The sequence below is a fragment of the Lampetra fluviatilis genome, chromosome 42 (genome assembly GCF_964198595.1).
Source record: "Lampetra fluviatilis chromosome 42, kcLamFluv1.1, whole genome shotgun sequence".
In the NCBI taxonomy this organism is placed as follows: domain Eukaryota; kingdom Metazoa; phylum Chordata; class Hyperoartia; order Petromyzontiformes; family Petromyzontidae; genus Lampetra; species Lampetra fluviatilis.
In genome coordinates, this window is record NC_136316.1 from 9,119,558 (window position 1) to 9,147,484 (window position 27,927).

The window sequence follows — 27,927 nt, forward strand, 5'->3', positions numbered from 1 at the left end:
GTTACTACGCCACTGATAATGTAGTTACTACGCCACTGAAAATGTAGTTACTACGCCACTGATAATGTAGTTACTACGCCACTGATAATGTAGTTACTACACCACTGATAATGTAGTTACTACACCACTGATAATGTAGTTACTACACCACTGATAATGTAGTTTCTACTCACTGATAATGTAGTTACTACACCACTGATAATGTATATTACTACACCACTGATAATGTAGTTACTACACCACTGATAATGTAGTTACTACACCACTGATAATGTAGTTACTACGCCACTGATAATGTAGTTACTACACCACTGAGAATGTAGTTACTACACCACTGATAATGTAGTTACTACGCCACTGATAATGTAGTTACTACGCCACTGAAAATGTAGTTACTACGCCACTGATAATGTAGTTACTACGCCACTGATAATGTAGTTACTACACCACTGATAATGTAGTTACTAAACCACTGATAATGTAGTCACTACACCACTGATAATGTAGTCACTACACCACTGATAATGTAGTTACTACACCACTGATAATGTAGTTACTAAACCACTGATAATGTAGTCACTACACCACTGATAATGTAGTTACTACACCACTGATAATGTAGTTACTAAACCACTGATAATGTAGTCACTACGCCACTGATAATGTAGTCACTACACCACTGATAATGTAGTTACTACACCACTGATAATGTAGTTACTAAACCACTGATAATGTAGTCACTACACCACTGATAATGTAGTTACTACACCACTGATAATGTAGTTACTACGCCACTGATAATGTAGTTACTACGCCACTGAGAATGTAGTTACTACACCACTGATAATGTAGTTTCTACTCACTGATAATGTAGTTACTACACCACTGATAATGTCGTTACTACACCACTGATAATGTAGTACTACGCCACTGATAATGTAGTTACTACACCACTGAGAATGTAGTTACTACACCACTGATAATGTAGTTTACTACACCACTGATAATGTAGTCACTACACCACTGATAATGTATATTACTACACCACTGATAATGTAGTTACTACACCACTGATAATGTAGTTACTACACCACTGATAATGTAGTTACTACACCACTGATAATGTAGTTTCTACTCACTGATAATGTAGTTACTACACCACTGATAATGTATATTACTACACCACTGATAATGTAGTTACTACACCACTGATAATGTAGTTTCTACTCACTGATAATGTAGTTACTACACCACTGATAATGTAGTTTACTACACCACTGATAATGTAGTTACTACACCACTGATAATGTATATTACTACACCACTGATAATGTAGTTACTTCACCACTGATAATGTAGTTACTACACCACTGATAATGTAGTTTCTACTCACTGATAATGTAGTTACTACACCACTGATAATGTATATTACTACACCACTGATAATGTAGTTACTACACCACTGATAATGTCGTTACTACACCACTGATAATGTAGTTACTACGCCACTGATAATGTAGTTACTACACCACTGAGAATGTAGTTACTACACCACTGATAATGTAGTTACTACACCACTGAGAATGTAGTTACTACACCACTGATAATGTAGTTACTACGCCACTGAAAATGTAGTTACTACGCCACTGATAATGTAGTTACTACACCACTGATAATGTAGTTACTACACCACTGATAATGTAGTCACTACACCACTGATAATGTAGTCACTACACCACTGATAATGTAGTTACTACACCACTGATAATGTAGTCACTACACCACTGATAATGTAGTCACTACACCACTGATAATGTAGTCACTACACCACTGATAATGTAGTTACTACACCACTGATAATGTAGTTACTACACCACTGATAATGTAGTTTCTACTCACTGATAGTGTAGTTACTACACCACTGATAATGTATATTACTACACCACTGATAATGTAGTTACTACACCACTGATAATGTAGTTACTACACCACTGATAATGTAGTTACTACACCGCTGATAATGTAGTTTACTACACCACTGATAATGTAGTTACTACACCACTGATAATGTAGTTACTACACCACTGATAATGTAGTTACTACACCACTGATAATGTAGTTACTACACCACTGATAATCTAGTTTACTATACCACTGGTAATGTAGTTTACTACGCCGCTGCTGCTCCTACGGTGGGGTGACTGTCAGCACCCTGGACTTCCGATGCACAGCTCGCCAGTTCGATTCCATCTGAAATCGATGGAGGGATGTTTTTTTCATGTTTTACTGTCCTCACCTCTGTCCATTTAGTTAGTAAAACTTGGGTCGGTCCCGTGTGGTGGGGTAAAGTGCGGGTACACCCACCTCTCCTTCCAGGACACCTGGCCACCGTGGAAGCAAGAAGGCCCAATAGCTGCTATCGCTCCTCCCTCGCAGAAGGCTAGAGGGGCTCTCTCTGGGGCTTCCTCTCGTTGGAGGTCATTCCGGCGAGAACGGCCTGAGCGATACATTGATGTACATGGCCGCACCTTTGACATTTTATCGCAGAAGTGAAGGGCCACACAGGGGAGTGGCGTTTAACCGCGATGGAGAGAGCGTCGCGCAGAGAACGTCGCTGCGGCGCGCGGCACGGAGCGGCTGCTCCTTGTCGACGTTTGCCCAAAGTGCACGGAGATCCGGAGATGTGGGGGGCATTCGCAGCTCTCCGTGATTGCGTGGAATTCAGGTCGCGTGGGGTTTTATGGTGACAATGCCAAGGGGGGAAGCTCCGTTGGAGTAATAATTGACAGCCGAATTTTGCACGGTGGCCCGGTGCACAGAGAGTTAGGAAACAAGCCCCACGTGGCAATTGCACCATCTCAACTAAACAATTTTTTTTATTTTACAGCTCTTTCTGGGAAGGGACCTGGCCACAATTGATATTTCAACGAAGTGGCTTATCACGTGGACATTTCTAAACTCTAAACGCACGTCGATTCTTAATGTGGAAGGACAAACCGGAGGACCTGGAGAAAAATCCACGCGGCCACGGGGAGGGAGAGAGAAACATACAAACTCCAAATATACCACGGGCGTCAGGGCTGTAATCGAACCCACGACCTCCTGTACCCGGGCGAGATAGCTAACATCTCGCCAATGCGGCTCAAACACTACAACGTGAACCTGGCTCGGTCCGCCCTTCGGTCGACTCGGCCGAGAGTGTGGAACCACCCCGCGGCCGTCGTCGTGAGCAGGCCACCGCGTGCCGCCGCGTCCTTGGCTGGGCTCGCGAACAGCGCTGGGGTGCAACGCGCGCCGCCCTGAGGATGCACTTTATCGAAGATCGTTCGTCATGCGCACTTTCATTTGTTTATTGCGCCATTTATTTTTTTGGATTGCCCAATAATTGACCTGGGATGATGGGGCAAGTGTGTCTGAGTGTAGGGTAATGAGAAAAAAATATATGGATCAATTGCCCTTTATTTATCAAATTTGAAACCATCGATCCGTTGGCGCATGTTTAAGCAATTAGGAAAAGATATTAACAGGCGATGTTAGTAAAATATATTGACAGATGTGTCACTAACCTTCATCTGGGCCGTAATGGTAAGCCTGATTAGATTATTTTCATTATTAAAGGTTAATACATTTCTTAAAACGTTAACAGCTGGTGCGACATCACGGATGATGACCTGGGACAGAGTAATGGGGATGGAATGAGCCGCGTGCCGACGGCCACTGGCACCTGTACGACGCGCTCCACACCAGCGCAGCGCGGTGATGAAGCCAGATGGCTGCCTGGCTCCCCGGTGGCTCCCCTGTGGCTCCCCGGTGGCTCCCCTGTGGCTCCCAAGTGGTTCTGCTATTTCCCCATGAACTGCAATCCACTATTCCCTACAACAGGACATTGACTCTTGTCCAAATCTCCTCTAAGCTTGCTAAATCCAAGCAATACGTTAACAGTGCTGCCTGTTGCTGGTCGCTCGACGTTCAGTGCTGTGCACGTGAACGAGTGGCTGATCGTGAGCCCTGTGCATCAGTGAGTGTTGCGTCGGTGAGCACTGCATCAGTGAGTGTTGCGTCGGTGAGCGGTGCGACGGTGAGCGGTGAGTCGGTGAGCGTTGCGTTGGATGAAAGCCTCCCAAAGCAGCAATGGTGACAGAGTGAGAGTTATGACGACGGCATTGATCATCGCCATCATCCACCACCGCGCTCACGCTCCCCGTGCCGTCGCTGTGCCGCAGATGTGGTGATGGAGGACGACCCTCCGTCGTCGTCGTCGCCGCTCCCGCCGCCGCCGCCGCCATCGCTGTGCGGCGCCGCTTCGGAACCGGCGGCGGCGGCAGCGCCGGCGGTGGCGGCGCCGGTGCTGGGGGGCGGCGGCGGCGGTGCCCATGCGTGCGGGGCGTGCGGCACGGAGATCGCCGACCTCTCCGACTTCCTGCGCCACCGCCTGGCCTGCTCGGCCTCGCGCCGCCCGCCCCCCACGGAGGCTCCGCCCGGCCCTGACGCCGCCCTCGCTGAGGCCCTCGGCGGCCAGGCCACGGCGGCAGGGGCGGCACCCGGCCGCGGTGAAACAGGCGGTCCAGACGACGAGGAGGAGGAGGAGGAGCGGAAGGGCGGCGGCGACGAGGACGACGGGTGCGGGGAGGAGGAGGAGGAGGAAGAGGAGGGGGAGGAGGGGGAGGGGCGCGACGACGAGCTGGAGGAGACTGACGACGGCGAGGGGCGGGGGGGCGACGCGGAGGAGAAGATGGAGGTGGACGGAGGAGCGGAGGTGACGGCGCCGCCGGCGGCGCCAGCGTCGGCGTCCAGACGTGGGGCCGGCGGCGGCGGCGGCGTCACCCTGGAGGCACTGCTGGGCACGAGGGTGGCGGTGGCGCAGATCTCGGAGCCGTGCGCCGGCGAGACGGACTCCGCCGACGAGGACGCGGACCGCGGCGTCGCATCGGCCGCGGCCGCCGGCCCCGGCGCCACCATGACGTTCCCACTCATCCTGGAACAGCTGACCGCCCTGCAGCAGCAGCAGATGCACCAGCTGCACCTGCTGGAGCAGCTGAGAGGCCAGCTGGCGCTGCTGGCGCCGCACAGCGTGTTCGGGTCGCTGCACGTGGGTCCCGTCATGGCGCTGTCGTCGCAGATCAGCCGGCGGCTCTCGGACTCGCAGGCGCTGGCCGGCCACGTGGCCCTGGCCTCCGAGCTGCTGGGCCGGCGGCCCTCCGAGTCGCTCGGCCTCGCGGCCCACGCGTCCCCGGCGTCGCACCCGGGCCGGCGCGTGTCGGAGGCGCACGCCGTGGCGAGCCAGCACGCCAGCTTCCCCAGCTCCCGGCAGCCGGCGCCTCGGAGCGTCGGCGCCGCCGACGGCGCGGGCCCCGGGGCGGCGACACCGCAGAGCGCCCGGTCGCGCCGCGCCGGCTCGCCGGTCGGCACGAGCAGCAGCGCCGGCGGCGGCGGCGGCGCGGCCTCCTCGCGGCCCCTGAGCCCCCGCGCGGGCCTCGCCTCCGCGGCCTCCCTCGGCCACGGACTCGGCCTGTTCGGCGCCTCCTCCGGCCTGGGCCTGTTCGGCCCCCAGCTGACGCGGTCCTTCGCGAACTCGGGCGCGATCTTCCCCAGCCCGCTCAGCGGCATGGCGGCGGTGGCGATGGTCACCGACAACTCGCTGTCAAAGCTCGTTGGCAACGCCAAGGCCCCCGCGGTGGCCGTCAAGGGCTCGGCGGAGGCGAAGGCTGCGGCGGAGGAGAGCTTCTTCCGCCACAAGTGCAAGTTCTGCTCGAAGGTGTTCGGCAGCGAGAGCGCACTGCAGATCCACCTGCGCTCGCACACGGGCGAGCGCCCCTTCAAGTGCAACATCTGCGGCAACCGCTTCTCCACCAAGGGCAACCTCAAGGTCCACTTCCAGCGGCACAAGGATCGCTACCCGCACATCCAGATGAACCCCTTCCCCGTGCCCGAGCACCTGGATGGCGTGCAGACGAGCACGGGCATCCCCTACGGGATGTCCGTGCCGCCCGAGCCGCCCTCTGGCAGCTCCTCCTCGTCCTCCCCGTCGCTCTGGCTGGCGGAGACCAAGCTGGGCCCGCCGCCGCTGCAGCAGCAGCAGCAGCAGGACCGGCCCGGCTCCCCTGGCACCCGCGGCGGCTGCCCCCGCACGCTCTCCCCTCCCGTGAGCGACGCGGCCACGGGCCTCGATTCGCCACCGCGGGGCGGCGACCGGGCTTCGGGGTCGCCGGGCCGCCGCGGTCAGGAATCAGACGCGGCGCGGCACGACGACGAGGAGGAGGACGACCCGCCGGGCATGCCGCCGGGAGGCCCCGCGGCCGCAAGGCCGGCCCGCGACGAGCCGTCGGCCGCCGCCCGCTTCCTGTCCGTCTCGTCAGAGGCGTTCGAATGCAAGTTTCCGTTCGTGAGCGAGAGCTACCTGGACGCGGCGCACGCCTCGGAGACGTCCAAGCTGCAGAGGCTCGTGGAGACCATCGACCGCGAGGCGACGGGCGACCCCAACCGGTGCGGCGTGTGCCACCGCGTGCTCAGCTGCCCAAGCGCGCTCAAAATGCACCACCGCACGCACACGGGCGAGCGGCCGCACAAGTGCAAGGTGTGCGGCCGCGCCTTCACCACCAAGGGCAACCTCAAGACGCACCACGACGTCCACCGCGCCAAGCCGTCGCCGCTGCACGCCCTGCACTCGTGCCCCATCTGCCAGAAGGGCTTCTCCGACGCCGTGGTGCTGCAGCAGCACGTGCGCATGCACGTGGGCGGCCAGATCCCGCTCAACCCGCTGCCCGAGCCCGGCGACGCCCGCTCGCCCTTCGAGGACCGCGACGACGCGGAGAGCCTCGGCGGAAACGCGGACGACATGGAGGCGGAGGAGTGCGGCGAGGACGCGGGCCAGGGCCCCGCATCCTCGCCGGCCGAGAGGACGCCGCCGCCGCGGCCAGCGTCGTCCGCCGCCGCCCCGGGCCTGGCGACGCTCGAGAACCAGATGAGGCTGGTGGAGTCGGCGCTGAACCGGCAGTCCCGGGACAACGACGACAACGACGGCGCCGACGACAACGACGACGGCGGCGGAGGAGTGGGGGCGGAAGATCACCGGGGCGGCGGGAGTCCGGCGACGCCCGAGTCGGCGTCTTCCTTCCACGTGCTGTCGCCCCCGAGCCTGCACTGGGCGACGGCCGACATCGGGAAGGCGGCGCCGTTCGCTCCGCACGCGGCCGACGAGAAGCCGGCGCCGGCGCCGGTGGTGAGAGTGAAGCCCGAGCCGGAGGAGAAGCGCTCGCCGCCCTTCTTGAGCGATGCCTCGTTCGGCTTCCTCCCCGCTGGCTTCGGCAAGATGATGTTCCGTGACGACGCGCTCAGCATGCTGCTGCCCTTCAAGGAGCAAGGTGGGTCGGGGCGACGCGCCGACGCCACTGTCGCCTGTGCTCCCATCTGGCGAGGCTTTTGGGCAGCGCACGTCGACTTAATGCTTTGTGGTTCTCACAGCCAATGATTAACAACTAGAATTTTGGGCAAGGCCACGTTTTTATCCGACCAGATTTGTGTCATAAAGAACCCTCCAACAAATAAATTGTCACGCGGCGTACATCTCCGATTAGCACGGTTGGCTACGCATGGTGGAAAAGTTCAATATACATACATACGTAACGTGGCAATTGTTGTCGTGTGTGTTTGTGTTCAGTGCATGCGTTGTGTGTGTGTGTGTGTAGTGGATAGCGCGCTGCGTTACTAACCAGGCGGCCCGGGTTCCCGGGTTCCCGCTCACGACCAACATCAGTGACGATTATCTGAACCGGTCCTGAGCCTCCCCTAGGTCGATTCAGCCTCAAATGAGTACCTGGTGTGGTACGAAAAAACATCGCCACTAGGGAAACAAAGGCGGCCGGGCATGCTGCTGACCACCCACCCCCTCGGGTGCCGTTCTGGCCTTTTAGATGGTCGCTAATGGCACTTGCCCCAACAGTCTCTTAAGGTTATACAGGGGATCTCTTTGTTATTTTAAAGGCACGTATCCCGAGTTACACAAATGTGGGTGTGATTGCACGCTTGTAGGTGCGTGTGTGCGTGCACGTTTCATTACCCAAGCTCAATCCCTGAGTGAGGTCGCTGTCTTTCCCCGCATCCGTGCTTTCACCAGGCCTCAAGTTCATGCCTTCGCCCGCCTTCTTCAAGATGGAGGAGTCCTTCCTGAGGCTGAGCGGTCGAGATGGGGGCCCAGGCTCCGCTCACAGCCTGCCCCCGCTAGGAGGCCTGCACCCCTCTCACTCCCACCCGCACCCCCACCCGCACCACCAGCAGCACCACCACCACCAGCACCACCACCACCCCCACCACTCGCACCACCAGCACCACCACCAGCCGCCGCCGCAGGGCCCCCCTCCGCCGGCCGCGCCGCGCCGCTCCAGCAAGCAGCACACGTGCCTGACGTGCGGCAAGCCGTTCTCGTCGTCGAGCGCCCTGCAGATCCACGAGCGCACGCACACCGGGGAGAAGCCCTTCGCCTGCAACGTGTGCGGACGAGCCTTCACCACCAAGGGCAACCTCAAGGTGCGTGCGGGCCAGGGCAGGGGGCGTGGGCGGGCGGGCGGGCCCGTGTCGCGCTCGCGGGGGATGGGGAGCGGGGATGGGCAGGGACGGGGGGGGAGGGACGCGTCGGGTGGCGGGCCGGCGAGGGTCGGCTTGCGTTTGCGTGCGGCCGAGCGGTCCCGCCCGTGCGTGCGTGCCTAACGCGCGTGCCGCCGCCCCGCAGGTGCACATGGGGACGCACATGTGGAACAGCGCCCCGCAGAGGCGAGGCCGCCGCCTCTCCCTCGACTCCCCCGCCGCCGCCCTCCTCGGCGGCGCCGCCGACGCCTCCAAGTTCCCGGACGTCTTCCAGCTGAAGGAGTTCCACGCGGCGCGCCAGGCCGCCACGGACGCCGCCTTCTGGAACCAGTACGCGGCCGCGGCCGCCATGGCCAACGGCGCGATGGCCGCCCAGCACCACGGCCCCGCGCCACCGGGGGGGGCGGCGGCGTCGGCCCTCAAGCCGAACGAGATCTCCGTCATCCAGAACGGAGGCCCGGCGCCGCCCGGCGCGTTCTTGTCGTTGGGCGGCGTCGGAGGAGGAGGAGCTCCCCCGGCGTTCCTGCGCCTCGCCGGCGGGCCGAGCGCCGCGGAGCGCGTCGGGGTCGTGGCCGGGTCGGCGGTGCCGCCCACGTCAATGCCTCCGCCTCGGCTGGCCTTGTCACTGGCCGGCACCGGCTTGGACGATCTCGCCGCCGCCCCGGACGCTCGCGAGGACGCGGGGAGCGGCGACGACGACCGCGGCGACGACCGCGGCGACGACGGCGGAGGTGGCGGCAGCGGCAGCAGCGGCACCGGGAGCCCGCCATGCCTCCAGGAGGAGCCGCGCGGGCCCAGCCCCGGGCGCGAGCGCAGGGAGGAGGAGGAGGACGACGCGGACGAGGAGGAGATGCCGGCCATGACGGCGTACGGCGTGGGCACGGAGCCGTCGCGGACGCTGGAGGCCACGCTGAGCCACCGCTTCGCTCGCTTCATGGAGGATGGACACGAGCTCGGCGTCAACTGAGTCCGCCCCCCCCCACCTCGCTACCCCCCACCCGCTTTCAACGCAATGCCGCCGAGACGCGCAACGGGTGGCTCGGGGCACGCAAGCGCTGTCCCCGCCGCGGTCGACGGAGGGCAGCTTCCTCGCCGCACGGCGGGGCGAGGGGCACGCCCGGGGCAGCGGCCCCTTCAGAGCGGAGAGAGAGAGAGACAGAGAGGTGGGCACTGGCCGACCACGACGCGGTCGTCGCGGTCTCCCGCGTGGCTTTGCAGGACGCCGGAGCCTCGCGACTGTGAATCGCAACTCGCATTCGCTCTCTACTCTGAAGAAATGCCTTATCCTGAAGTGTTATTATCATCATCGTCACCACCATTTGTTCATCCGTTTTAAGGAGAGCTGCCAGAGTTGCACCGACTCTCTCTCTCTCGGCTCGTCGCGAGCGAACGATTGTGTCATCTGCTCCGCGGGCACCTGGCGTGGGTGCGGTGAGGCCTGCGTGACGGCGATGCCAACGCGCGGTACGGCAGCGCGCCGAGGGTGGGGGGGAGGGGTGGGGAACGTGGGGGTCGTTCGGGTCGACGGGGTAAATGTGGGAACATGGGGTGAGCCGCTAGTGGGGCCGCAGCTTCGCCATCGCTTCCTTCCTTCTGCCAGACCCCACGGTCGACCGTGATCGACCCTTCCGAGCGCCACGACTTGCGACGTGACGCCATGTGTCCGTTACTACCCACCGCAACGCCTCTCTCATTATTCGCAACCGAGACGTCGATGAATCCGGCGTAGTTAACGGTCCCCGGTGGAGCGGCGGGACAAGCGGTTGGCGCGCTGAGCTGCGAACCTCGTTCGATTCCCCCTCCTCCCTTCAACCCGCGCTGACCGGCGTGGTGAAGTACGGTCGAAAGCCCCCCCCCCCCTCCCGTGACCCATATGGCGTGGGAGAGACCTCCGTCGGTCGGCGGGATGCAAAGTGGCTGTCATGAACTACAATGCAAGGGTGTGGGGCGATGCTGCGGGGGGGTGGGTGCTGTAATTTTGCACACTTCGTCTGCATAACAAATGTACAGCAACTGTCAAAGAAAGAAACATCAACAAACGCTTACGTTCGTTTCACCGAGCTCAAGTGTTTTCTGTCGCCACAGCTCACGGCGGCGAAAATGTTTCCACGCGTGACCCCCCCCCTGCTCCCCGTGCAGTCTCCCCCCCGCCCCCCAACCCGAAGTTCACCTCCGCCACGAGCTCACGCCGGGGGTGGTGGTGCGGGGGGGTCAGCGGGAACGGCTCGCCGGTTTTATTCTTCAGTCGGCCCGGTTGCGTCACCAAAGAGCGCGTGGCCCGCACGCGAGGCGGACGCTTGCAGACCCGACAGGCCCCAGCGGGGTTGTTCACGCCGCCGTTGCGGGGAATTGAGAGACGGGGGGATGGGTGGGATGGGGGTTCCTCTGCATCCCCCGGCCTTTGCTCGAGGAGTCTCTGGCGGCTTTGCGTTCTTTTTACGGGAGCCACCGCAGCCGCTCTGGCTCCAATGCGACGTGGATACATTCCAGCAGCTCGGAGGATCGGGGAACGTCGGCTTCACCATCCCCTTTATTGCGTGGGACCGGGAGTCGCTTGAGAAGGGGACCTCAGAAGTAGCTCCTTGATACCCGTTTCACCGCCGTTCACTGACACGAAGGGTTCGCGCCGTGGTGTGAGCGTGAACCCGAAGCCAGCGGAGAAAACGAGATCTCAGAGTGATGACGACGTCGATCTAGAGTTCCAGCGATCCTCGTTGCCCTGCCACAGACAAGTCCGCAGGCTCGCGCCCTCCCGCTGTGCCGGGCAGCAGCGACGATGCAGACCGGCTCTGGGGGCCCGCCTCTGTGCCGTCGCTGCCCGCGGCCCTTGCTCGGCGGCTCGGCCTTTGCTGCCCAAGAGGAGGCCGCTCGATCACGTCTCCATACCCAGCCCTCAACGCCTCGCGCACAGAAACAGCAACAACAACAGCAACGCTCATAATCGTCGAGCACATTTGGAAATCGCGCCGTTCTTACAGAGCAAAAGGCTCACACCGGCAAGTGCCGCTGTGTGTCGTAGACGCAGGCTGTGGTAGTTTCACAGTCGTGGGGGGGGGGGGGGGGGCGATGTTGTTGCTGCTGCTGTTGTTGTGTGTGATCTCAGTTGGATAGTTTGCAGGAGACATTTTTCATATCTGGCAAATTTGGACCATGACCCCGGTGCGCCACGACCTGCGCTGTTCCAAATACGTCGCTAGATCTTTAACGCCCGCCGTTAAGCGGACCGCGCGGACTATTTTACTCCAGTTCACACTGCTCACGCCCGCAGCAGCGTCAACCGGTGCCGCCTTGCGGGATCAAACCCTGAACCTCCGCGACAAGTGGCAAAGCGCGCCGCCACCGCCGGACAATGTCACGGCGGCCGCGGCACTGCCGGAGCGGATACCGAGCCCTGTCACAAAGCCACCGGCCCCAACCCCTCCGAGTGGTGCCTCCAGCAACGGCGAGTGGCGAGAGGCCAAGCGCAGAGCCGCGGTCCTGCGCGACGCCTCTCCGTGCCACAGAGGTCCTCACCAAGTCATTCTCGTCGCAAGCGCGGCGATTCTCACCTTCACGGCGAGCTTTTTACAGCGTTCTATTCGGTACGACGGTTCGTTTAGTCGCCTAGCTAGGTAGGTAGGTGTGCTGGCAATTCGCGGTGTCCTGTGGTAGGTGTTAATAACGCGGGAGAGTGGCCGTGAAGGCTGACTTTGTAATTTATCTCCGTCGTGTTGAACCCGTGCCGTGCCCGGCACTGCATGGATTCAATGATAATGATTCGTGACTGTGCTGAGCCCACACTCCATGGGTGTGGTAGCTTCTGCCGAGCGTGGCGCCACTCGTGCCCCGCGGCAAGAACACCCTGGGTTCGATTCCCAACTCGGGACGCCTTTCTGCGTGGAGTTTGTAAGCACCCACCTTGTTCTGCACGGGTTTCCTCCGGGTTCTCTGCTTTCCTCGAACAACTAAACGCAATCGATGTCATCGGTGCTGGCCAAACATCGCAATGGAGCAGGACCCTCTTGAGAAAAAAAAAAACAGAGCGTGCAGACTCAGGGGTGGCTTTCCCGGGTCAATGTGTAGCAAGCAGTATTGTCATTCCGCAAGTTCGAACTGAGATTGGCGGAACTTGATGCAGCAATTTGCGATGGCTGGGTCCGCTCAGCACGAGCCTCAGACTCGCCGCTACATCGCCGCTGCCGCCGCCGCTGCTACTACTGCGATTGGAGGCTTGCAACGACAGCTACACTCTGTCCAAATTCCCGAGAACAGAGTCTCTGGTAGCAGAACCGCCGTTCTGCTCGTGTGGGATTACTTCACCGGGGTCGCAGCGGCCACCTTGGTTAGTTCTGCCGCTGCCCCCGCGCGCTGCTCCTGTGGGTGTTGTTCCCGTGGATGCCGACACAAGTCGGGGAGTCGGGGGGCTCTCGGCCGCCGCCCCCGTGTAAAGTAGCGAAACACTCGGCGACGTCGGCGGTCGGGACGATGTGCGGCGGAGCGATAGGGTAGCAGTGGACAGTCCCTGACCAAAGTTGTACGCGACGTGGATTTTCGTGGGGTGGGCGCGGAGGGAACGGCGTCACGTCGCGTCTCGCGCGCGTTGCGAGCAGTGTTATTTTATTGTGAAAGAGGCGACGGTTTGCACGCACGCGCACACACACGGACACGTGCGCACTCACGGACACGCACAGGGCAGCGCGTCGTCCTCCGGGTTGGCCGACAGCGTTCGGGCTGCGACCCGCACGCGCCGTGCCTCCGCCGTGCCTCCGCGCGCTGGAGGCACGCACAGCGTGGCCTCCATGCCAAGGAGCCCCAGGGTCCGGCCGAGGGGGGTCGAGTGCCTGCTTGCACCTCGTTCTACGGCAGTTGTCACCCGCACGACGCTTTTGACCCCGGATGTAAACCATTTCTATACACACACACACATATATAGATAGATATAAACAACAAACCCCGATAACGTCGTCGAGTGGTGGGAACCCCCCGCCGCAGCTGAACCCCCCGGCAGGCAATGGGATCCCCCCCCCCGCGTCCGGGTCACTCTCCCTGCCACGGGGAACGGCTGCGCCCTGCGTTGCGTTACATTCACGAAGCACATTCACAACCGATCACGCTGGAGGAGTCCAGAAGATGCGTAGCGGACTTTATGGATCGCCTACCCCCCCCCCCCCACCACTTCCATGTCCGCTAGCTCGGGTGAACGCACGCAGTGCAACCGGTGAATTGAAGTAACAAACGGCTGAAGTATTTTGTTTTATTGCAGTTGGACGAACGCACTTTAGAATGTCTGTGAAGCGCGAGTCGAGGTATTAGTGTGGGCTCCGTTGGCCTTGAGCGTGACTCTCGGCGCGGCGCTGAGGGCCCCCCCCCCCCCTCGCTCCTCGCGGACGGGAGAGGGCGGCGCGTGTCACGGGGTCCCGGGAGCCCGGAGGTCCGGGAGTCGTCCCCACGGCAGCCAGCCCTGGCGTGTTTCTACTCCGTTTTTGTTGCTTTCAAGAGTCCCGCGACGCTCGGTGTGGCCACGGCCGAGGCAGGGACGGCGGTGGTTCCACCAAGTCGTCGATTGTCAGCTGCCCGAGTCGGCCTCTGGAAAACTTCCACGTCGATGCCTCCCGGTGACGCTCATTTCAATGAGACGATTGCGAAATCACCTGGGCTGGGATCGCACAGTCGCTTCCACAGCTCCCTGTGGGGCTGGCGTCTGAACTAAAAAAAACGGAACAATGTTTATTTTTATTTATTTCACAAGACCCACTATACAGCTCTTTTTCAGAAGCGACCTGGCCACAATTGACAGCCCAACCAAGTGGCTTCCCATGTGGAAATTTATGACAGCCAAATACTCTAAATGTGGGACGTTGATTCTAAACGCGTGGGGGAAAATCGGAGGACCCAGAGAAAAATCCACGCGACCATGGGGAGAGACACGCAAACTCCAAATATACAGCAGGCATCAGGGTCGGGATCGAACCCACGACCTCCTCCATGCCAGGCGAGGTAGTTAACATCTCGCCACTGTGTCCGCCGACCTGGTGATCGTAACTCCACGGCGTCGTCTTCCCCGCGTGCGCGCAGTGATTCCTTCGGAAGCTGACGGTGGCGTCTGTCAGAAGACGTCCACTGTCCCTCCGCGTGCTCCGGTTTTCTCCCACGTGACTGTACACACTCACCGCTTGGCTGAAAACACCTTGATATGTAGAGGATTGTCGGCGCCGCCTCGCCGCCTGGCGACCTGCCAGCTTTTGCTCGCGGTCCCTCGGGGGTTGTGAGAACGGCGCGAGATAAAATCATGAGGGTTGTTTTTTTTCTTAATTCCGAACAAGTTCTGAGTAAAATCCGTGTTTCGAGACTACGCAAAAGCTGCAGCCAATTGTACAGAGCCCTTGCCTCGTTGGGATCCTGAACCCAGCCCACGGATTTGTTTGTGTGCAAGCCTCTACTTGCCGAGGTATTCACAAAGGTAGAGATAACGGCAGTTTCATGGGAAGTTAACAGGATGATTGGTTCATCGCCCTTAGACATTTAAGACATTTGAAAGGAACCAACTTCAAAGATTACAACGAAGCCTTGTTTGCACTCCGAGCACTGCAAAGTTCAGGTGAATACAATGGGATTAACGTCCCCTCGATATGAGTCGCTCACTTCACTGTTCACGCGACGTTCCCATCCTGGGACGAGCTGTGGCAGTGAAATGAATCAAAGATGAAGGTTGTTACAGGAACAGCCTCGATTGGGCATCGCATCCGCAGTGCCGTGACAACGCGAGGTGTAACACTGGGCTACCAACGCCTTTTGTGGCCACAACCTGCTGATGAGCACACCACTCTATGAGATGAAATCCGCATTTACCCACACAGCAAGTGAACAAGCGAACACCCGTCTTATTTATTGCGTTGTTGGTGTCTCCGTGTTGTTCCGCAGCGACAGTGCGCGGCAGAGTTTGAATGTGAAGCAGATCAGTATTACTCCTATTGTTACGATTGTACTATTCCTACACCACCAGGGCGGCAGCCAGGCCTGGGCACACCCACATGATCGCGGGGCAGTTCCCAGTCCTCGAGTCCTGGCTGAGTGTCCACCAGCGGTGCCGCGAGTGTTCACCCACGCTGAGTGTTCACCCGCGCTGAGTGTCCACCCACGGTGCCACGAGTGTGCAGCCCGAGTGTCAGGTGTCGGTGCACTATCGCCCCGGCGCACGCTGCATTGCTGCTTGTCCTCCTTGCGTCGTTGCCAGATTGGAGCTGTTAAGAGTTTTATTTTTGGAACTATTGAGCGTTGATGTCACACTACTGTTTCGTTAGAGCGTGCGTGAGCCGCAGAGCTCTGAGACCCACCTCTACTTCGCGAACGCGCGTGAGATTTCTCGTGGATGTTTAGGCCAGAATTTGGCCTTTGGTGGTGTCGGGCATTTTTGCATTGGAATCCCGACTGCCGAATGTCCCAGTGGTGGCATCAGCGACGAGACACAGAGCACATCCATGCCCATTGGTAGCACTCCCCCAACAGCAGCAGAGCAGCCCTCTGCCACTTTGGAATATCTGGACATTTTGCAGCGATTCTTCATCTGACATCCTTGAAAGGGCCTATCTTTCCACAGCCCGTAGACTCTTCAGCCATGCAGAGATTCAAAACGCGAAACTGAATTCCATGCGATGGCTCGAAGTGCATTCCATGGCTGAGGGCCTCAAACTCGCGCGATGACCCCGGGGCCCGCGTTCATCTCGGGGCCCGCGGCCACCGTGCGCCGCCGTAGGAAAGACAAACTTCTCACTCCCGACATTTGGCAACCGCGGGATGGCTGCGTGATTTCCGAGCTTTCGGAGAACGCAATACCGTCGGTCCAAGTGTGCCCGAGTGACTCCCAGCAGAGTCACCGATGTTGACGATCACACTGAGCGACCAATGGCATCGTGGGCGAGGTTTCTAAACAAGAGCTGCTTCTCACGCGCGAGTGTCGTTCTGCTACCGACGGAGTCGTTGTGAATGCCGCTTGCAGCTCCCCCCCCTCCCCCACCGCGTTGTGGCTGCGTCGTGGGTGGAGGACCGCCGGCCACCGCGAGACGCGCCGCGTGCTCGCTCGTCACGTGCTCACTCACGTGACCCCTGACCTACCTCAGTTACACAGCAAACGTGGCTTGTGAATTTGTGCGTTACCGCTCGCTGTATATATTTACGCGCACGCGCGTGTACCCGTCGTGTGTGAACACGCGTGGAAAGCGGCTGATGGACGGAGCGTCTTCTTGTCAATGTGACGTGGGGGCGGTGATTATTCGTTTGTGAACAGAACCGGTGCTTGGTGGGGGTTTTTTTGTTTGTTGTTGCAGTGGTCGCGGCCGAAGTGCCACCCTTTTAACGGCAGAGTCCGAATGTGATTCATCACCCTGGAGGTGCAGACCATTTGGATGCCTTTGCAGCACGAAGCACGTCCGCTGAGCGTGATCGGCCACCGCTATCGAGGTGGTCCGAGCGAGGGGGGCGCCGTCTCCAAGCTGCACGTGACGAGGGAAACGCAACGCAGTTGACACACGTCATCCGTTGAACAGCTATCGCATTGCAGCAGTGGTTATTGATTGTATATGCATTTGAATCTTGGTACATCAATGGCGCATAATTTCAAAACGATCACATGACGTTTAGATTTGAGGTCTCCGCAGCCTTGATTATAATTCACTTTTAGACTTTATTCGGTTATAACGTTTAACAATGAATACATTAAATTTGTCACACATCCCAATATTGACTCCTGGAGGAAAAAAAAACCAACCCGAGTCACATGAAGCTGGGGGAGCCATTCATTGGGAATAAACCGCGGTCGATGATAACCGCATTTTTGTTCACCTCGAAGCGCAAATTTTCCCGATCACCATAACACGATGATGATGATGATCAGCCAACCGATGCGCGTGCGTAACCCTCCAGAACCTGCGCAATTCGGAGAACGCGTCCGCGATTGGAGTGAAGCGGCAGCTGAAAGAACGGAGCCACGATAGCGAGCAGCAGCAGTAGCAGCAGCAGCAGTCGACGGCGGACATACTTGGTGACGTCACAATGCATCCACGTGCTCTGGAGCTGCACGCGACGAGAGGGGCTTGAGCGCTCACACTCTGGGTGGCGTGGCATACATCTGCCGGGAGGTTGCTATATCCGCCTCCTTACAGAATGTTCAGTTCCCACGTGCGTATCGTGGGTAGGTGACGAGAGTGAGTGAGTGTGTGTGATTGAGGGATCGTTTTTGTTCGCCGCTACGGTCATCGATCAAAGCTTCAGACACCACCGACACAATCTACAATGTAGTGTGTTCACCGAACGCAGCAGGCGGGCGGATCGCCCTGTGTGTGTGTCCGTGTGATGGTGACGCGTGTAGCTAGCTAGAGTTGTACGTCCTGACCCCTCCAGGGAATCGAGCTGCAGTCCACGAGTCGCAGTTGTCGGTGACGCACGTGCGTTTCAGTGTCCCTCACGTGGGCTCTGGTCTCGCACCCTCCCCACTCGTCTGCCGCTATCTGCTCGTTCCATGTCGTCTGTGAAGGCAGCGGTGTTGTTGTTGTTGTTTCATTTGTAGAGTTATGAGTTCTTTGGTTTTTATAAATAATAATAAAAACAAAAAAAACAAAGCCTAAACAGACGTTCCTGTGCTTCTTCTCGTTGCGATTGTTGTCGAGTCGAGTCAAACGGCCGCGATGCAACTACCGAGGTTGCTTTTAATTTGATTACGCTCGTTCATACCCCCCCACCCACCCGCAGGAAAGATTTCCCTGAGCCTCGTGGCTCAATTTCAGGAGGGTCCTGCCACGATTTCACAGCAGGGAGTGAGGGGGCGCGATGATCGCCATTCATAATCTCAATCATGGGGGGGCAATGCCCAGCCAAAACCGGATACCTTTATTTACTTATTTTCAGTTTTCAATAAAGATTCATAATTAATTAGACGCACTGGCGATTCCTAATGTGAGGGACAAAGCGAATCCCTCACCACCCCAAATATAGAAGTCAAACTCTACCTATGATATGAAAAATAAGAAGAAGTTTTATCCTTTCTGGCAATACATCAGGAGGTGTTAAGATGTTCAAACACCAAACAGAAACCTTTTGCAAGGGATCAAGTCACCATGATACCCGCCTATGATCTCAGTTGGGTCATTGGGGTTCGTTTCCATCTCCTTGCGCGGCAGTTGTAAACAGCGATGGCCCTTCCCTTCAGCCACCACCCACCTCCCCATCGCGTCTGCCCATGCTGGTCGTGCCACACCAGCACTTCGTCGATCGTGGTGGGGTCGAGTGTGGGTCACCGCAACCGTAGTCTCTCGAGCCACCGCTCGTCGAGGCCCTTCCTCCGACGGTGGTGTGATCGAGAAATTGCAGCGCTGCGCTTTCACCTTTCGACTGAGAAAAAAAGGGCAAATGTCCCCCGCGGTGATTTATGCCACCGTGCGGTTTGTACTTTCCTGCATTCCAATCAGCGAAATTCATTGCTAAAAGCACACTGGAATCTGTTACGGTTTCCTGGATTTCGTAACTGCTTTCCGCCTCGCTGGTATGTCGTGGCGACAACCCAGAACATCGCATTCACGCACAGTCCGTCGCTGATCCGCTGCTGGATGACGGACTCCCATGCCGAGCGGGTCGTCCTGGGGGTTTCATGGCCATACTTCACCACGCCGGTCAGTGCAGGGTTGGTGAAGGCGGGCAGCACAGAAAGTGCAGTACAACAATGATTTTGTTGGACTGGCCTTCTGAGAAGACGTTGCACTAACGGTGCGTACAATGCGAATTGAACTGTGGAGACTCGCTCGCGTCCCTTTATCAGAATCAGAATATGGATTTATCCTGGAGAAATCCGATGAGCTATGAAGCTTTTTTTCACAGATGTCCAGTTGGGGCGGGTCACAAAGCTACAACAAGACCAAAAAACTATAGGAGTGCAAAGTACAGGAAAGGTAAGCACATCACAAAATAAATAGTAAAATAGATCAAGTATTTCAGTTAAAATTGCAAAAGTACACAAATTCCCAAGCCTGGCCAAGGCAGAAAAACAACAGCAAGATCAGTGCCAGACCACACCAAGACAACACCACACAGCCACCAATAAAATTACACATTTAAAGTTAACTGTCGATACATGGGTAAGGATAAAAGTTACAAATCACATTGCCAAATGTGGTTGTATCCAGCACAAATCTTCTGCTTCAGAATATTTTGAAAGGAAGATGTACACAGCACGATGTAAAGCAGGGGTGAGGAACGTCCGGCCCGCGGGCCGTATGAGGCCCGCGAAGTCATTTGGTGTGGCCCTGCCAAGGCAACCGCAGGCGGGACTCGAAATTCAATAAATCTCGGAGCAAACCTGGAAAAGCAGTTGCGAGTAGCAGCAACATCATCAATACCAGCTAACATCACACACGCCTCGCCCAAAGAGAAGCAGTTCCAGCCATCAAATTAGGGGTGAGTTAATTAAATGTTTGACCAAATGTAACGGGCTAATTTTTAAGTTGATAATTTAGTGTGGCCCGCGAATGATGTTATAAATATCCAAATGGCCCTTGGCAGAAAAAAGGTTCCCCGCCTCTGATGTAAAGGGAAGAAACGAGGTTGTTCCAAACCATTGGTATTGCAACGCCAAAGGCATCGTCACCTATTCCAATGATTGTTCTTGGAATATTTGAAAGGCAAGTGGATGGGCGTCTTAGGGCCCTCGGGTTTGACTAACGGGGTTCATGTATGAGCGAGGTCGAGCGCAGGTTTGCCAACAATACGGAGTTAAGCCGAACACCTCACTCAACAGCCAAACACAATCATTCACACACACACACTGCAATGCTTTAGCAGATTGAGTTTAGATCTGGAGGTAAGGGGCCGTCCATAAATGACGTCACGCACCTAGGGGGGGGGGGGTGGTCAGACATTTGTGACGATGTGTGACGAGGGGGGGGGGGTGAGAAATGTGACGTCACATCAAAATGCGCAACTTTAAATAAATATAGACAACACGTTCTACTTAATTAAATAGACTTTTTAATAAAATGTTTTCTCCTACAACATCAGATTGCAGCGGCACATTAAATACGCACTACAATGACAATAGTTTAAAGCGATTTGAAGCATGTTTTATTTGGGGGGGGCAGAGCTTTGTGACGTCATATTTGAGGGGGAGGGGGTCTGACTTTTTGTGACGCCGTGTGACGAAGGGGGGGGGGGTCAAAAATCGTCCCAAATCGCGTGACGTCATTTATAGACGGCCCCTAAGACCGCGTGACTTGGCAACAGCTAGAACACTGGAGGCAAACAACCCCTTCCATCACTGCGTTGTGAATGATCCAACGCAGAAGATCCACTGGGGTTTGATCTTCCATTAGGCTGGCTCGTGGTCCACCCTAAACCAGATCCACTCCACGAAGCGTGGCAGTCGATGTGGATGATAACTGATGATGCACAAATGGAAATTGTTAAACTTCCCAATAGTGGTGTGTGACTGCATACCTCTCAGACCCTGATCAGTGCCCTACCTTATTTCAGACCAATTCAGACCCTATTGGTCACCCCGTGCCCTTATAAATCTCAACGTTCATCAAACAAAGTCCCATCACAAGGGAGAAACACAAATATATATTTTGCCCGTATTAAAACGGCTGTACGCCGTCTGGACCTGAAAATTGCTCAATTACCCTGTACAAGAATAATAGGGGTTTCCCCTTTTTTCTGGCAACAAAACTGAAACCTTTTTTTTTACAAGGAATCATGTCTGCATTAACCACAACACTTGTGGTCAAAATGCAAACAAAAAACACACTCCGATAATATATGCATTATCCTTGAAATAGATATTGCATATATTATCAGTGTTTTTTTTTGGAATTTTGACCACAAGTATTGTGGTTAATGCGCACATGATTCCTTGTAAAAAGGTTTCAGTTTTGTTACCAGAAAAAAGGGGGAAAACCCCTATTATTATACTTTGGTACTGGCAAATGAGGTCTAATGTTACCCTGTACAAGAATACGGAGTGAACCCTATGGGTTGACAGCTATATGCGACTGTGATCGTACAGGACAGACCCGTACAACACGTCACGACGCAATTCCCCGATCCACAATAACACGAAGGAGACACCACGGCGACACACAACTCCACTACTGCTCCTGAGAGGCGTCTGTCTGGGCTTTACCACCTGAATGTGAAAGCAGCCGGACTAAAGAAATTGGATGGATCTGGAGGTAAAACCTCTGATTTGGCGGTCGCCCATCAGGGCACGGGCGGTAAGGCTCGAGGCAATGGGGGAAAAACCTCTGATCTGGTCGCCGTGCCGCATCTGGAGATAAAAAAAACAGATTCCTGCGGAGGGAGCTGGTAGGAACGTTGGGTTGCTCGGTCAATGGCCAGGGTCAACGGCGGCGTGGTGTATTCCGCAAATATGGCCGACTGTGAGGGTGGGCACAAGCCGGCGTGAGTAGGTTAAACGTTGAGTTTTATAAGGACACCACGGGGTGACCAGCCCCTCCCCACCCAGCCCCACCCCTCCCACCCCCCACCCAGCCCCTCATGACCCTCCACACCCAGCCCCTCCCCACCCAGCCCCTCCCCACCCTCCACACCCAGCCCCTCCCCACCCAGCCCCACCCTCCCCACTCAGCCCCTCCCCACCCTCCCCTCTCCACCCAGCCCGACCCTTCCATTTTTTGATGCACGACGGACGGACGGACACAATAATCCCCTGTGGGCTGGTGGAACCAGGTGGTTCCTATCAGTAAAACCTCTGATCTGGTTGCCGTGCCGCATCTGGAGGTTAAAAAAACCTCTGATCTGGCGACCTTGTGCTCGTCTCGCGTGCCCCCCCCCTCCCCCAACCCCGCGAGCTGGAGGTAAAACCTCTCTGCTGGCACCGGCGGCGAGCACGCGCAGTCGGCGCCGCAGCAGCGGGAGGAGGAGTAGCGGCGCGGCAGTCGTCAGCGCCATGGGGGACAGCATCCCGCTGTACCCGGTGCGCGCCCACGGGCGCCAGGGCCGCGGCCTGCGCAGCGCGCACGACTCCAGGTGACCGGGACCGGCGCGGCCGCTAGGACGAGACTCGGGGAGGCCGCGGGACTCCGGGCGCCGTTCGACTCCGGCCGCCTGCCCGGGCGCCGCGCCGCGTGTGTTTGTTTCGTGTCAGCGCTCGTGCGTGAGAGGCAGAGGAGGTGGAGGAGGAGGTGGAGGGGGAGGGCTGGGCTCGTGAATTGGCACCAGCAAGGCGCGGTGGCCGAGTCAGGCCCAGGGAAGAGGAGCCCCGTGGTGTTGTTGTTTTAGGGCGTTGCGATTTGGTAGTCCGTATAGTCCGAGCGCGGCGTCCGATTGGGTGCGGTGGTGTCACGTGAGCGCGCTGCGGCGAATCGCGCGCTGCGAAATTGCGTGGCTGCGCCTATGCAGTGTGGGTATTGTAATTAGAGGCTTTGTGTTTGACAGTCGTGTCATTCAGAGGCTCCGGCTCACTCAAGTCATTCACCATGTAGTCATTCACTGAGTCATTCACCGCTTACTCATTCACTCAGTCATTCACCATTTAGTCATTCACCATTTAGTCATTCACCATTTAGTCATTCACTCAGTCACTCACCGTTTAGTCATTCACTCAGTCATTCACCATGTAGTCATTCACTCAGTCATTCAGTCAGTCATTCACCATTTAGTCATTCACTCAGTTATTCACCATTTAGTCATTCACTCAGTCATTCACCATTTAGTCATTCACTCAGTCATTCACCGTTGAGTCTTTCACTCAGTCATTCATCATTGAGTCCTTCAGTAATTTAGTTCATGTAGACGTACAGCCCTTGTGTCAATCCACGCCATGTGGGGTTATGGTTTCTTATCCGTCGACGCGTGGTAGTGAAAGCGGAGAGCATAGTGTTGGAACATAGTGCAGTACAACAATGGATGACGATGCACTTCCCTCTGCTGCCCACCACGTATCTCCCTCGAAGCCTATAACACCTGCTATGCATGATTGTCACCCATCCAAGCTCTATCCGGTAGCGTTAGTGGGGCTACCCGATTGTGTAGGGAATTCATCGATTACTCTGCCGATTATCTGTTCAGTTGATCGACTCTTCATATAACAGGAAAAAAAGTTGGGAAAATATTTCCTCTGATTCCAAATGTGCTGCTGGACGGGAGGTGTTGGGTGAGGCTTGGTGAAGTCATTGGTATCATCAGCTGCGTCACACTGACTCAGAATCAGAATCTTTATTTATCCTGGAGGAATCCGATGAGCTATAAAGTTATTTTTCCAGTAGGGGCGGGTCAGCAAGTTGCAACAGCAAACACTGGGCGAGGCTTGGATGGGGGGTTCCAGCCTTCGAAAGGCTGGATTTCAGAGGAGATGCAATTTTTAAAGGTGGTCGAGTAATGGAACCCCAAAAGTAGTCAATTATAAGATGTTGATTAGTCTGCCGAGTTGACTAATTTGGCCACAGCTACTCCATTCGATTCATTATTCCATTAACCATGAAGGCATCGATTCAACCAACACTCGGGCGGGGTCCTTTGCTTACATCAGGGGTGGGGAACCTTTTATAACATCATTCGCGGGCCATACAAAATTAGCAACTTAAAAATTTGCCTGTTATATTTGGTCAAACATTTAATTAACTCACCCCTAATGCGATGGCTGTAACTGCTTCTCTTTGGCGAGGCGTGTGATGATGTTAGCTGGTATTGATGATGTTGCTACTCGCAACTGCTTTTCCAGGTTTGCTCCTAGATTTATTGAATTTCGAGTCCTGCCTGCGGTTGCCTTGGCAGGGCCACACCAAATGATTTCGTGGGCCTTGTACGGCCCGCGGGCCAGATGTTCCCCACCCCTGGCTTATAGCCTAGTAACAGTGATGCCCGTGCCATGGTGAGACCAGGGTGGTCGTAGCTCTGATTCACACCATTCTGTGTCACAGAGAGCCTCACTGCTGAGCTCCTTCAGAAAGGGGCCGGCATGGGCCAGGTTCTGAAGCAGTTTGCTTTGCCTTTGGGAGCCTGACACAGTGTGGGGTAACCACGTGTAGCGGAGAACACCCAATTCCCAGAGAAAACCCACATGTGGTAGGGGGAGCTGGCCAATATCCTAAAATAGGAGCACAGAGCTTGGGCGAATGTCGGCTTCCTTCCTGCTTGTCTGTGATTTCCCCCACCTCTGAATCATCCTCCACTCAGAGGGTAAATGAAAACGGTGTGCGCTATAGATTCTATATGATTATAACACTCAAATTCCACACCACACTTGGAAGCATGTTCCGTGCTGCCTGCAGAAGCCGCCATGTCATTGCTTAGCAAATGAGCAGCTAGCACACATCACGACTTATCCCTGAATGATCCGCCAACCCCCACAGGCTGCATCACCTCACCCGCACCCATCGATCACTACACCCAGCGGTGAACGTTTTGTGTTGAATTTAATGGCATGAATTGCAGTATTTGAGGTGCTGGCGGCCCCATGCCACTGTGGACAGAAATCACCGCTCACAATCAGGAAGGCTGTGAATTCATGTCTCAATCGGAGGTGACCTTCGGGCATCATTTTTCGATGGTCAACAAAATTAGTAGCGCTAATTTGTGGTTGTTCTAATGAGACACTGGCCGTCGTCACAGTAATGTGCAATTTCCACCACTGGTTCAGCGCCGCCAACTTGGATTCGAGCCACGCCACGGTCTTGCTCAAATTGAGCTGTGGCATAAGTGACACACGGTGGCATGCTGCTACGCGCGATTATATCTGGGTGTGTTTTCTCCAGTATTAGGCAGCTGGCTGTGTGAAGCACAGACTGGCTCGGCGATGAGCGTGCACACCTCTGGGATGATCATCTGCACTCTCAGCCGTCGGCCAGTAACACGTTGCTGTGCTCTGCTGCCTCAGGTTGACCAGGTTTTGCTAATGTGGTTTCACATGATTAATCTGAGCTTCCGTCTCGATAGATGCTTGCTCAGTTTTGTCGTATGTGACCATTATATAAAGTCAGCAAATTCCACTTGTAGTAATATTACTGCCGTCATAAATAATCATTACAGCTTTGTGTACACAGTTATTCATCTGTGTTTTGGGGTCTTGAATGCAATACATCTGTTCAGAAGCGTTGAGTGTGGTTGATACACTCTGTGAACAACTGAATCGAAAAAAAACACCTAAATGTTTTCACAAAGAGGAATTTCTTGCTGACTTGTGCATACTGGACATGTGTGAAATAGACCATCGGATTCCTCCAGTCTAAATAAAGATTCGGATTCAGATTTCTAATGCAATTATAACGCTCAATAATTCCCTCGGTGCGCCGTTCTAATTCTCTTGGCAATTGTTTGTAAAATTACTTAACTTGCGCCCGGTCAGCTCAGTAGCCAGATGTGATGTGTCCAGGAGGGGGATTTTCAGATGTACCTTGTTTAGATTCATCGTCAAGACACAGCATTATTGTTATCATTATTTTAGAAGTGCTCCGTGCAGCATTATGGAAAGCATCTGTGGGCATCAAACATTTGGCTCGGTGAGTCTCATGCCTGGTGAACTGTCCTGCTCGAGGGATCCATATCCTCAAGGCATCTGGCTCCTATAGGCCCTGGTGGAAAACCCCAAGCCTCCGGTTGCTGTGCAACTCACCACTGCACCAGTCGGCATGGAGTTGGCTATTTCTGTATTTTCACCAGCTTCTGTTTGGTGTAGATGTGAAATACACTGTCAGATTAATATACAATAGGATAGTGTGTGGTGTATGTATATACACATATATATACACACACACACCAACCACTCACGAACGCAATTGGACAAACTTTTAAAAGGACCCACCTAAAAATGTTTTGGGACTTGGGCCATGATAAGTAAATGTTCTTCCATACGGCAGTGTGGCTTGCAACGGTATATATACTCTGTCGGCGAAGTTGCTGAGCCAGTTAGGGGCTCTGGGTAAATAATGGGCGTTATTAGTATTACTACCAATTCTTGTCATGTCCACAATTACTCGTAAATCCAGTTCTCGGTTGCAAGAGAATTTTAAAAATGATCTTTGTGGATTCTTACCGTGGGTTAAACAATAGTATATTCACCCAACCCGATCGAACCACTTCACCTTATCGTCAGTGCTGTCATCATCACCATCACGATCGTTTCTACTAGCGCCCTTCACATCCTGGGTTCTGTCTGGCGGTCGTGTCAACAAATGGGAGAGAGCGAGGAAATGAACGTCGGGCATGACAGTGTGCAGTGCTTGCACGTGCTCCCCACCACAGCCGGTAATTCGGCTGTGGGTCATTTGAACTTTACTCCCTTAACACCCCAACATGAACGCACATGGGGCCCTCCCCGCTATCGCGACTGACGTCAGCTGGGCTGTAATGTTATTTTCCTAAGAGGGGCCACACGTTGGGAATTCACTGAAAAAAACAATTGGATCAGTGGTCTTGTGATATAAATAGCTACATAACCACTGTACGTAGTGCTTGCGTATAAAATACATGTAAATACATTGCGTGCATGTTAAGTTTGTATTTATCCACAGTACATGTGTGTAAAGTGGTATTACAATACGTATGTCAATTGTGCACGTATGTATCTGTTCAGTCACAGCATCGCGCTGTGAGAGTCAACGCATGCTCTCATGTGAAGTCACTTCGCACCCATTCATTTCCTCTGTCTCGTCTTCGTAACTCCTATACAAAATATGACATTTGTCAGTTTCACTCGTGCCTCTGGGTATTATTAATGTGTGTATATTCACGAGCGCTGGGTGCGAGGTTCCGCTGCAGGGCAATGAAGAACACGTGTTCAAAACAACAGCATGATTGCAGAGAGCATGTTTTAGTCATGTGACGCCTTGTCCTGTTAGCTTGGGTAGTGCGGTGTAGATGTTTACACTTCACGGCTCTGAAACATCGCAGGGTCCTGCCAGGCATCGATCGAAATTAATCTTTCTCTGCAGAGATAATGTCGCGTTTGTAAAGACGATTGTTTCCTACCTTTCGCGATCATCAGAGGTGAGCGCTTGTCAAGTTACCGCCAGTTTGATGTAGCATCCGTGTACAGTTCCAGACAAGTGACGTGTATTGTTTGTTGTTTTGGGTAAGTATCAGTGGTAGGAATGGAAGCGTGCAGTTATGAAGTGCCTTTATTGTGAATCGCATCAAAGCGTTTCTTGGAACGAGCACGTGTGCGCCAGCCAGATGATCAAGCCGTGGCTTCTCCGGCTCGTGAGCCAGTCTTCCCCGGCTGGACTCGGCAATTCCCCAGCCGTCCGATGATCGTTTCTGCCGGCGATTACTGAGCGGTGCGTATTTGGCCACGAAGTGGACTGTATAAGGCCATGACCAATTGCTGGCTGGTTTTCTCCCTCGCCTGTTATGCAGGAGGTCGTGGGTTCG

General features: G+C 55.4%; 2 protein-coding genes across 4 annotated transcripts in view; both read left to right on the forward strand.

Moving 5' to 3' along the window:
- The first annotated feature begins 3,759 nt into the window (after window positions 1–3,759).
- LOC144946721 (sal-like protein 1) lies at window positions 3,760–10,051 on the forward strand. The gene is made up of 4 exons (XM_078875851.1): window positions 3,760–3,832; window positions 4,224–7,361; window positions 8,114–8,523; window positions 8,726–10,051. The coding sequence occupies exons 1-4, from the start codon at window positions 3,760–3,762 to the stop codon at window positions 9,545–9,547; spliced, it is 4,443 nt and encodes a 1,480-aa protein (XP_078731977.1). The 3' UTR covers window positions 9,548–10,051.
- A 12,364-nt stretch (window positions 10,052–22,415) lies between these two features.
- Window positions 22,416–27,927, forward strand: part of ATP9B (ATPase phospholipid transporting 9B) — a 120,084-nt gene continuing 114,572 nt past the window's right edge. For all 3 annotated transcript variants that reach the window (XM_078875795.1, XM_078875797.1, XM_078875798.1), the window contains exon 1: window positions 22,416–22,587. In XM_078875795.1, coding sequence (XP_078731921.1) covers window positions 22,508–22,587 — 80 coding nt within the window. In that variant the 5' untranslated portion in view covers window positions 22,416–22,507. The remainder of the gene's footprint in view (window positions 22,588–27,927) is intronic.

Coding starts and splice junctions, on each gene's coding strand:
- LOC144946721 (XM_078875851.1), top strand. CDS start 3,760: ATGAAGCCAGATGGCTGCCTGGCTCCCCGGTGGCTCCCCTGTGGCTCC. Junction 3,833..4,223: donor GGCTCCCCTGTGGCTCCCAA/GTGGTTCTGCTA, acceptor GCTGTGCCGCAG/ATGTGGTGATGGAGGACGAC. Junction 7,362..8,113: donor GCTGCCCTTCAAGGAGCAAG/GTGGGTCGGGGC, acceptor TGCTTTCACCAG/GCCTCAAGTTCATGCCTTCG.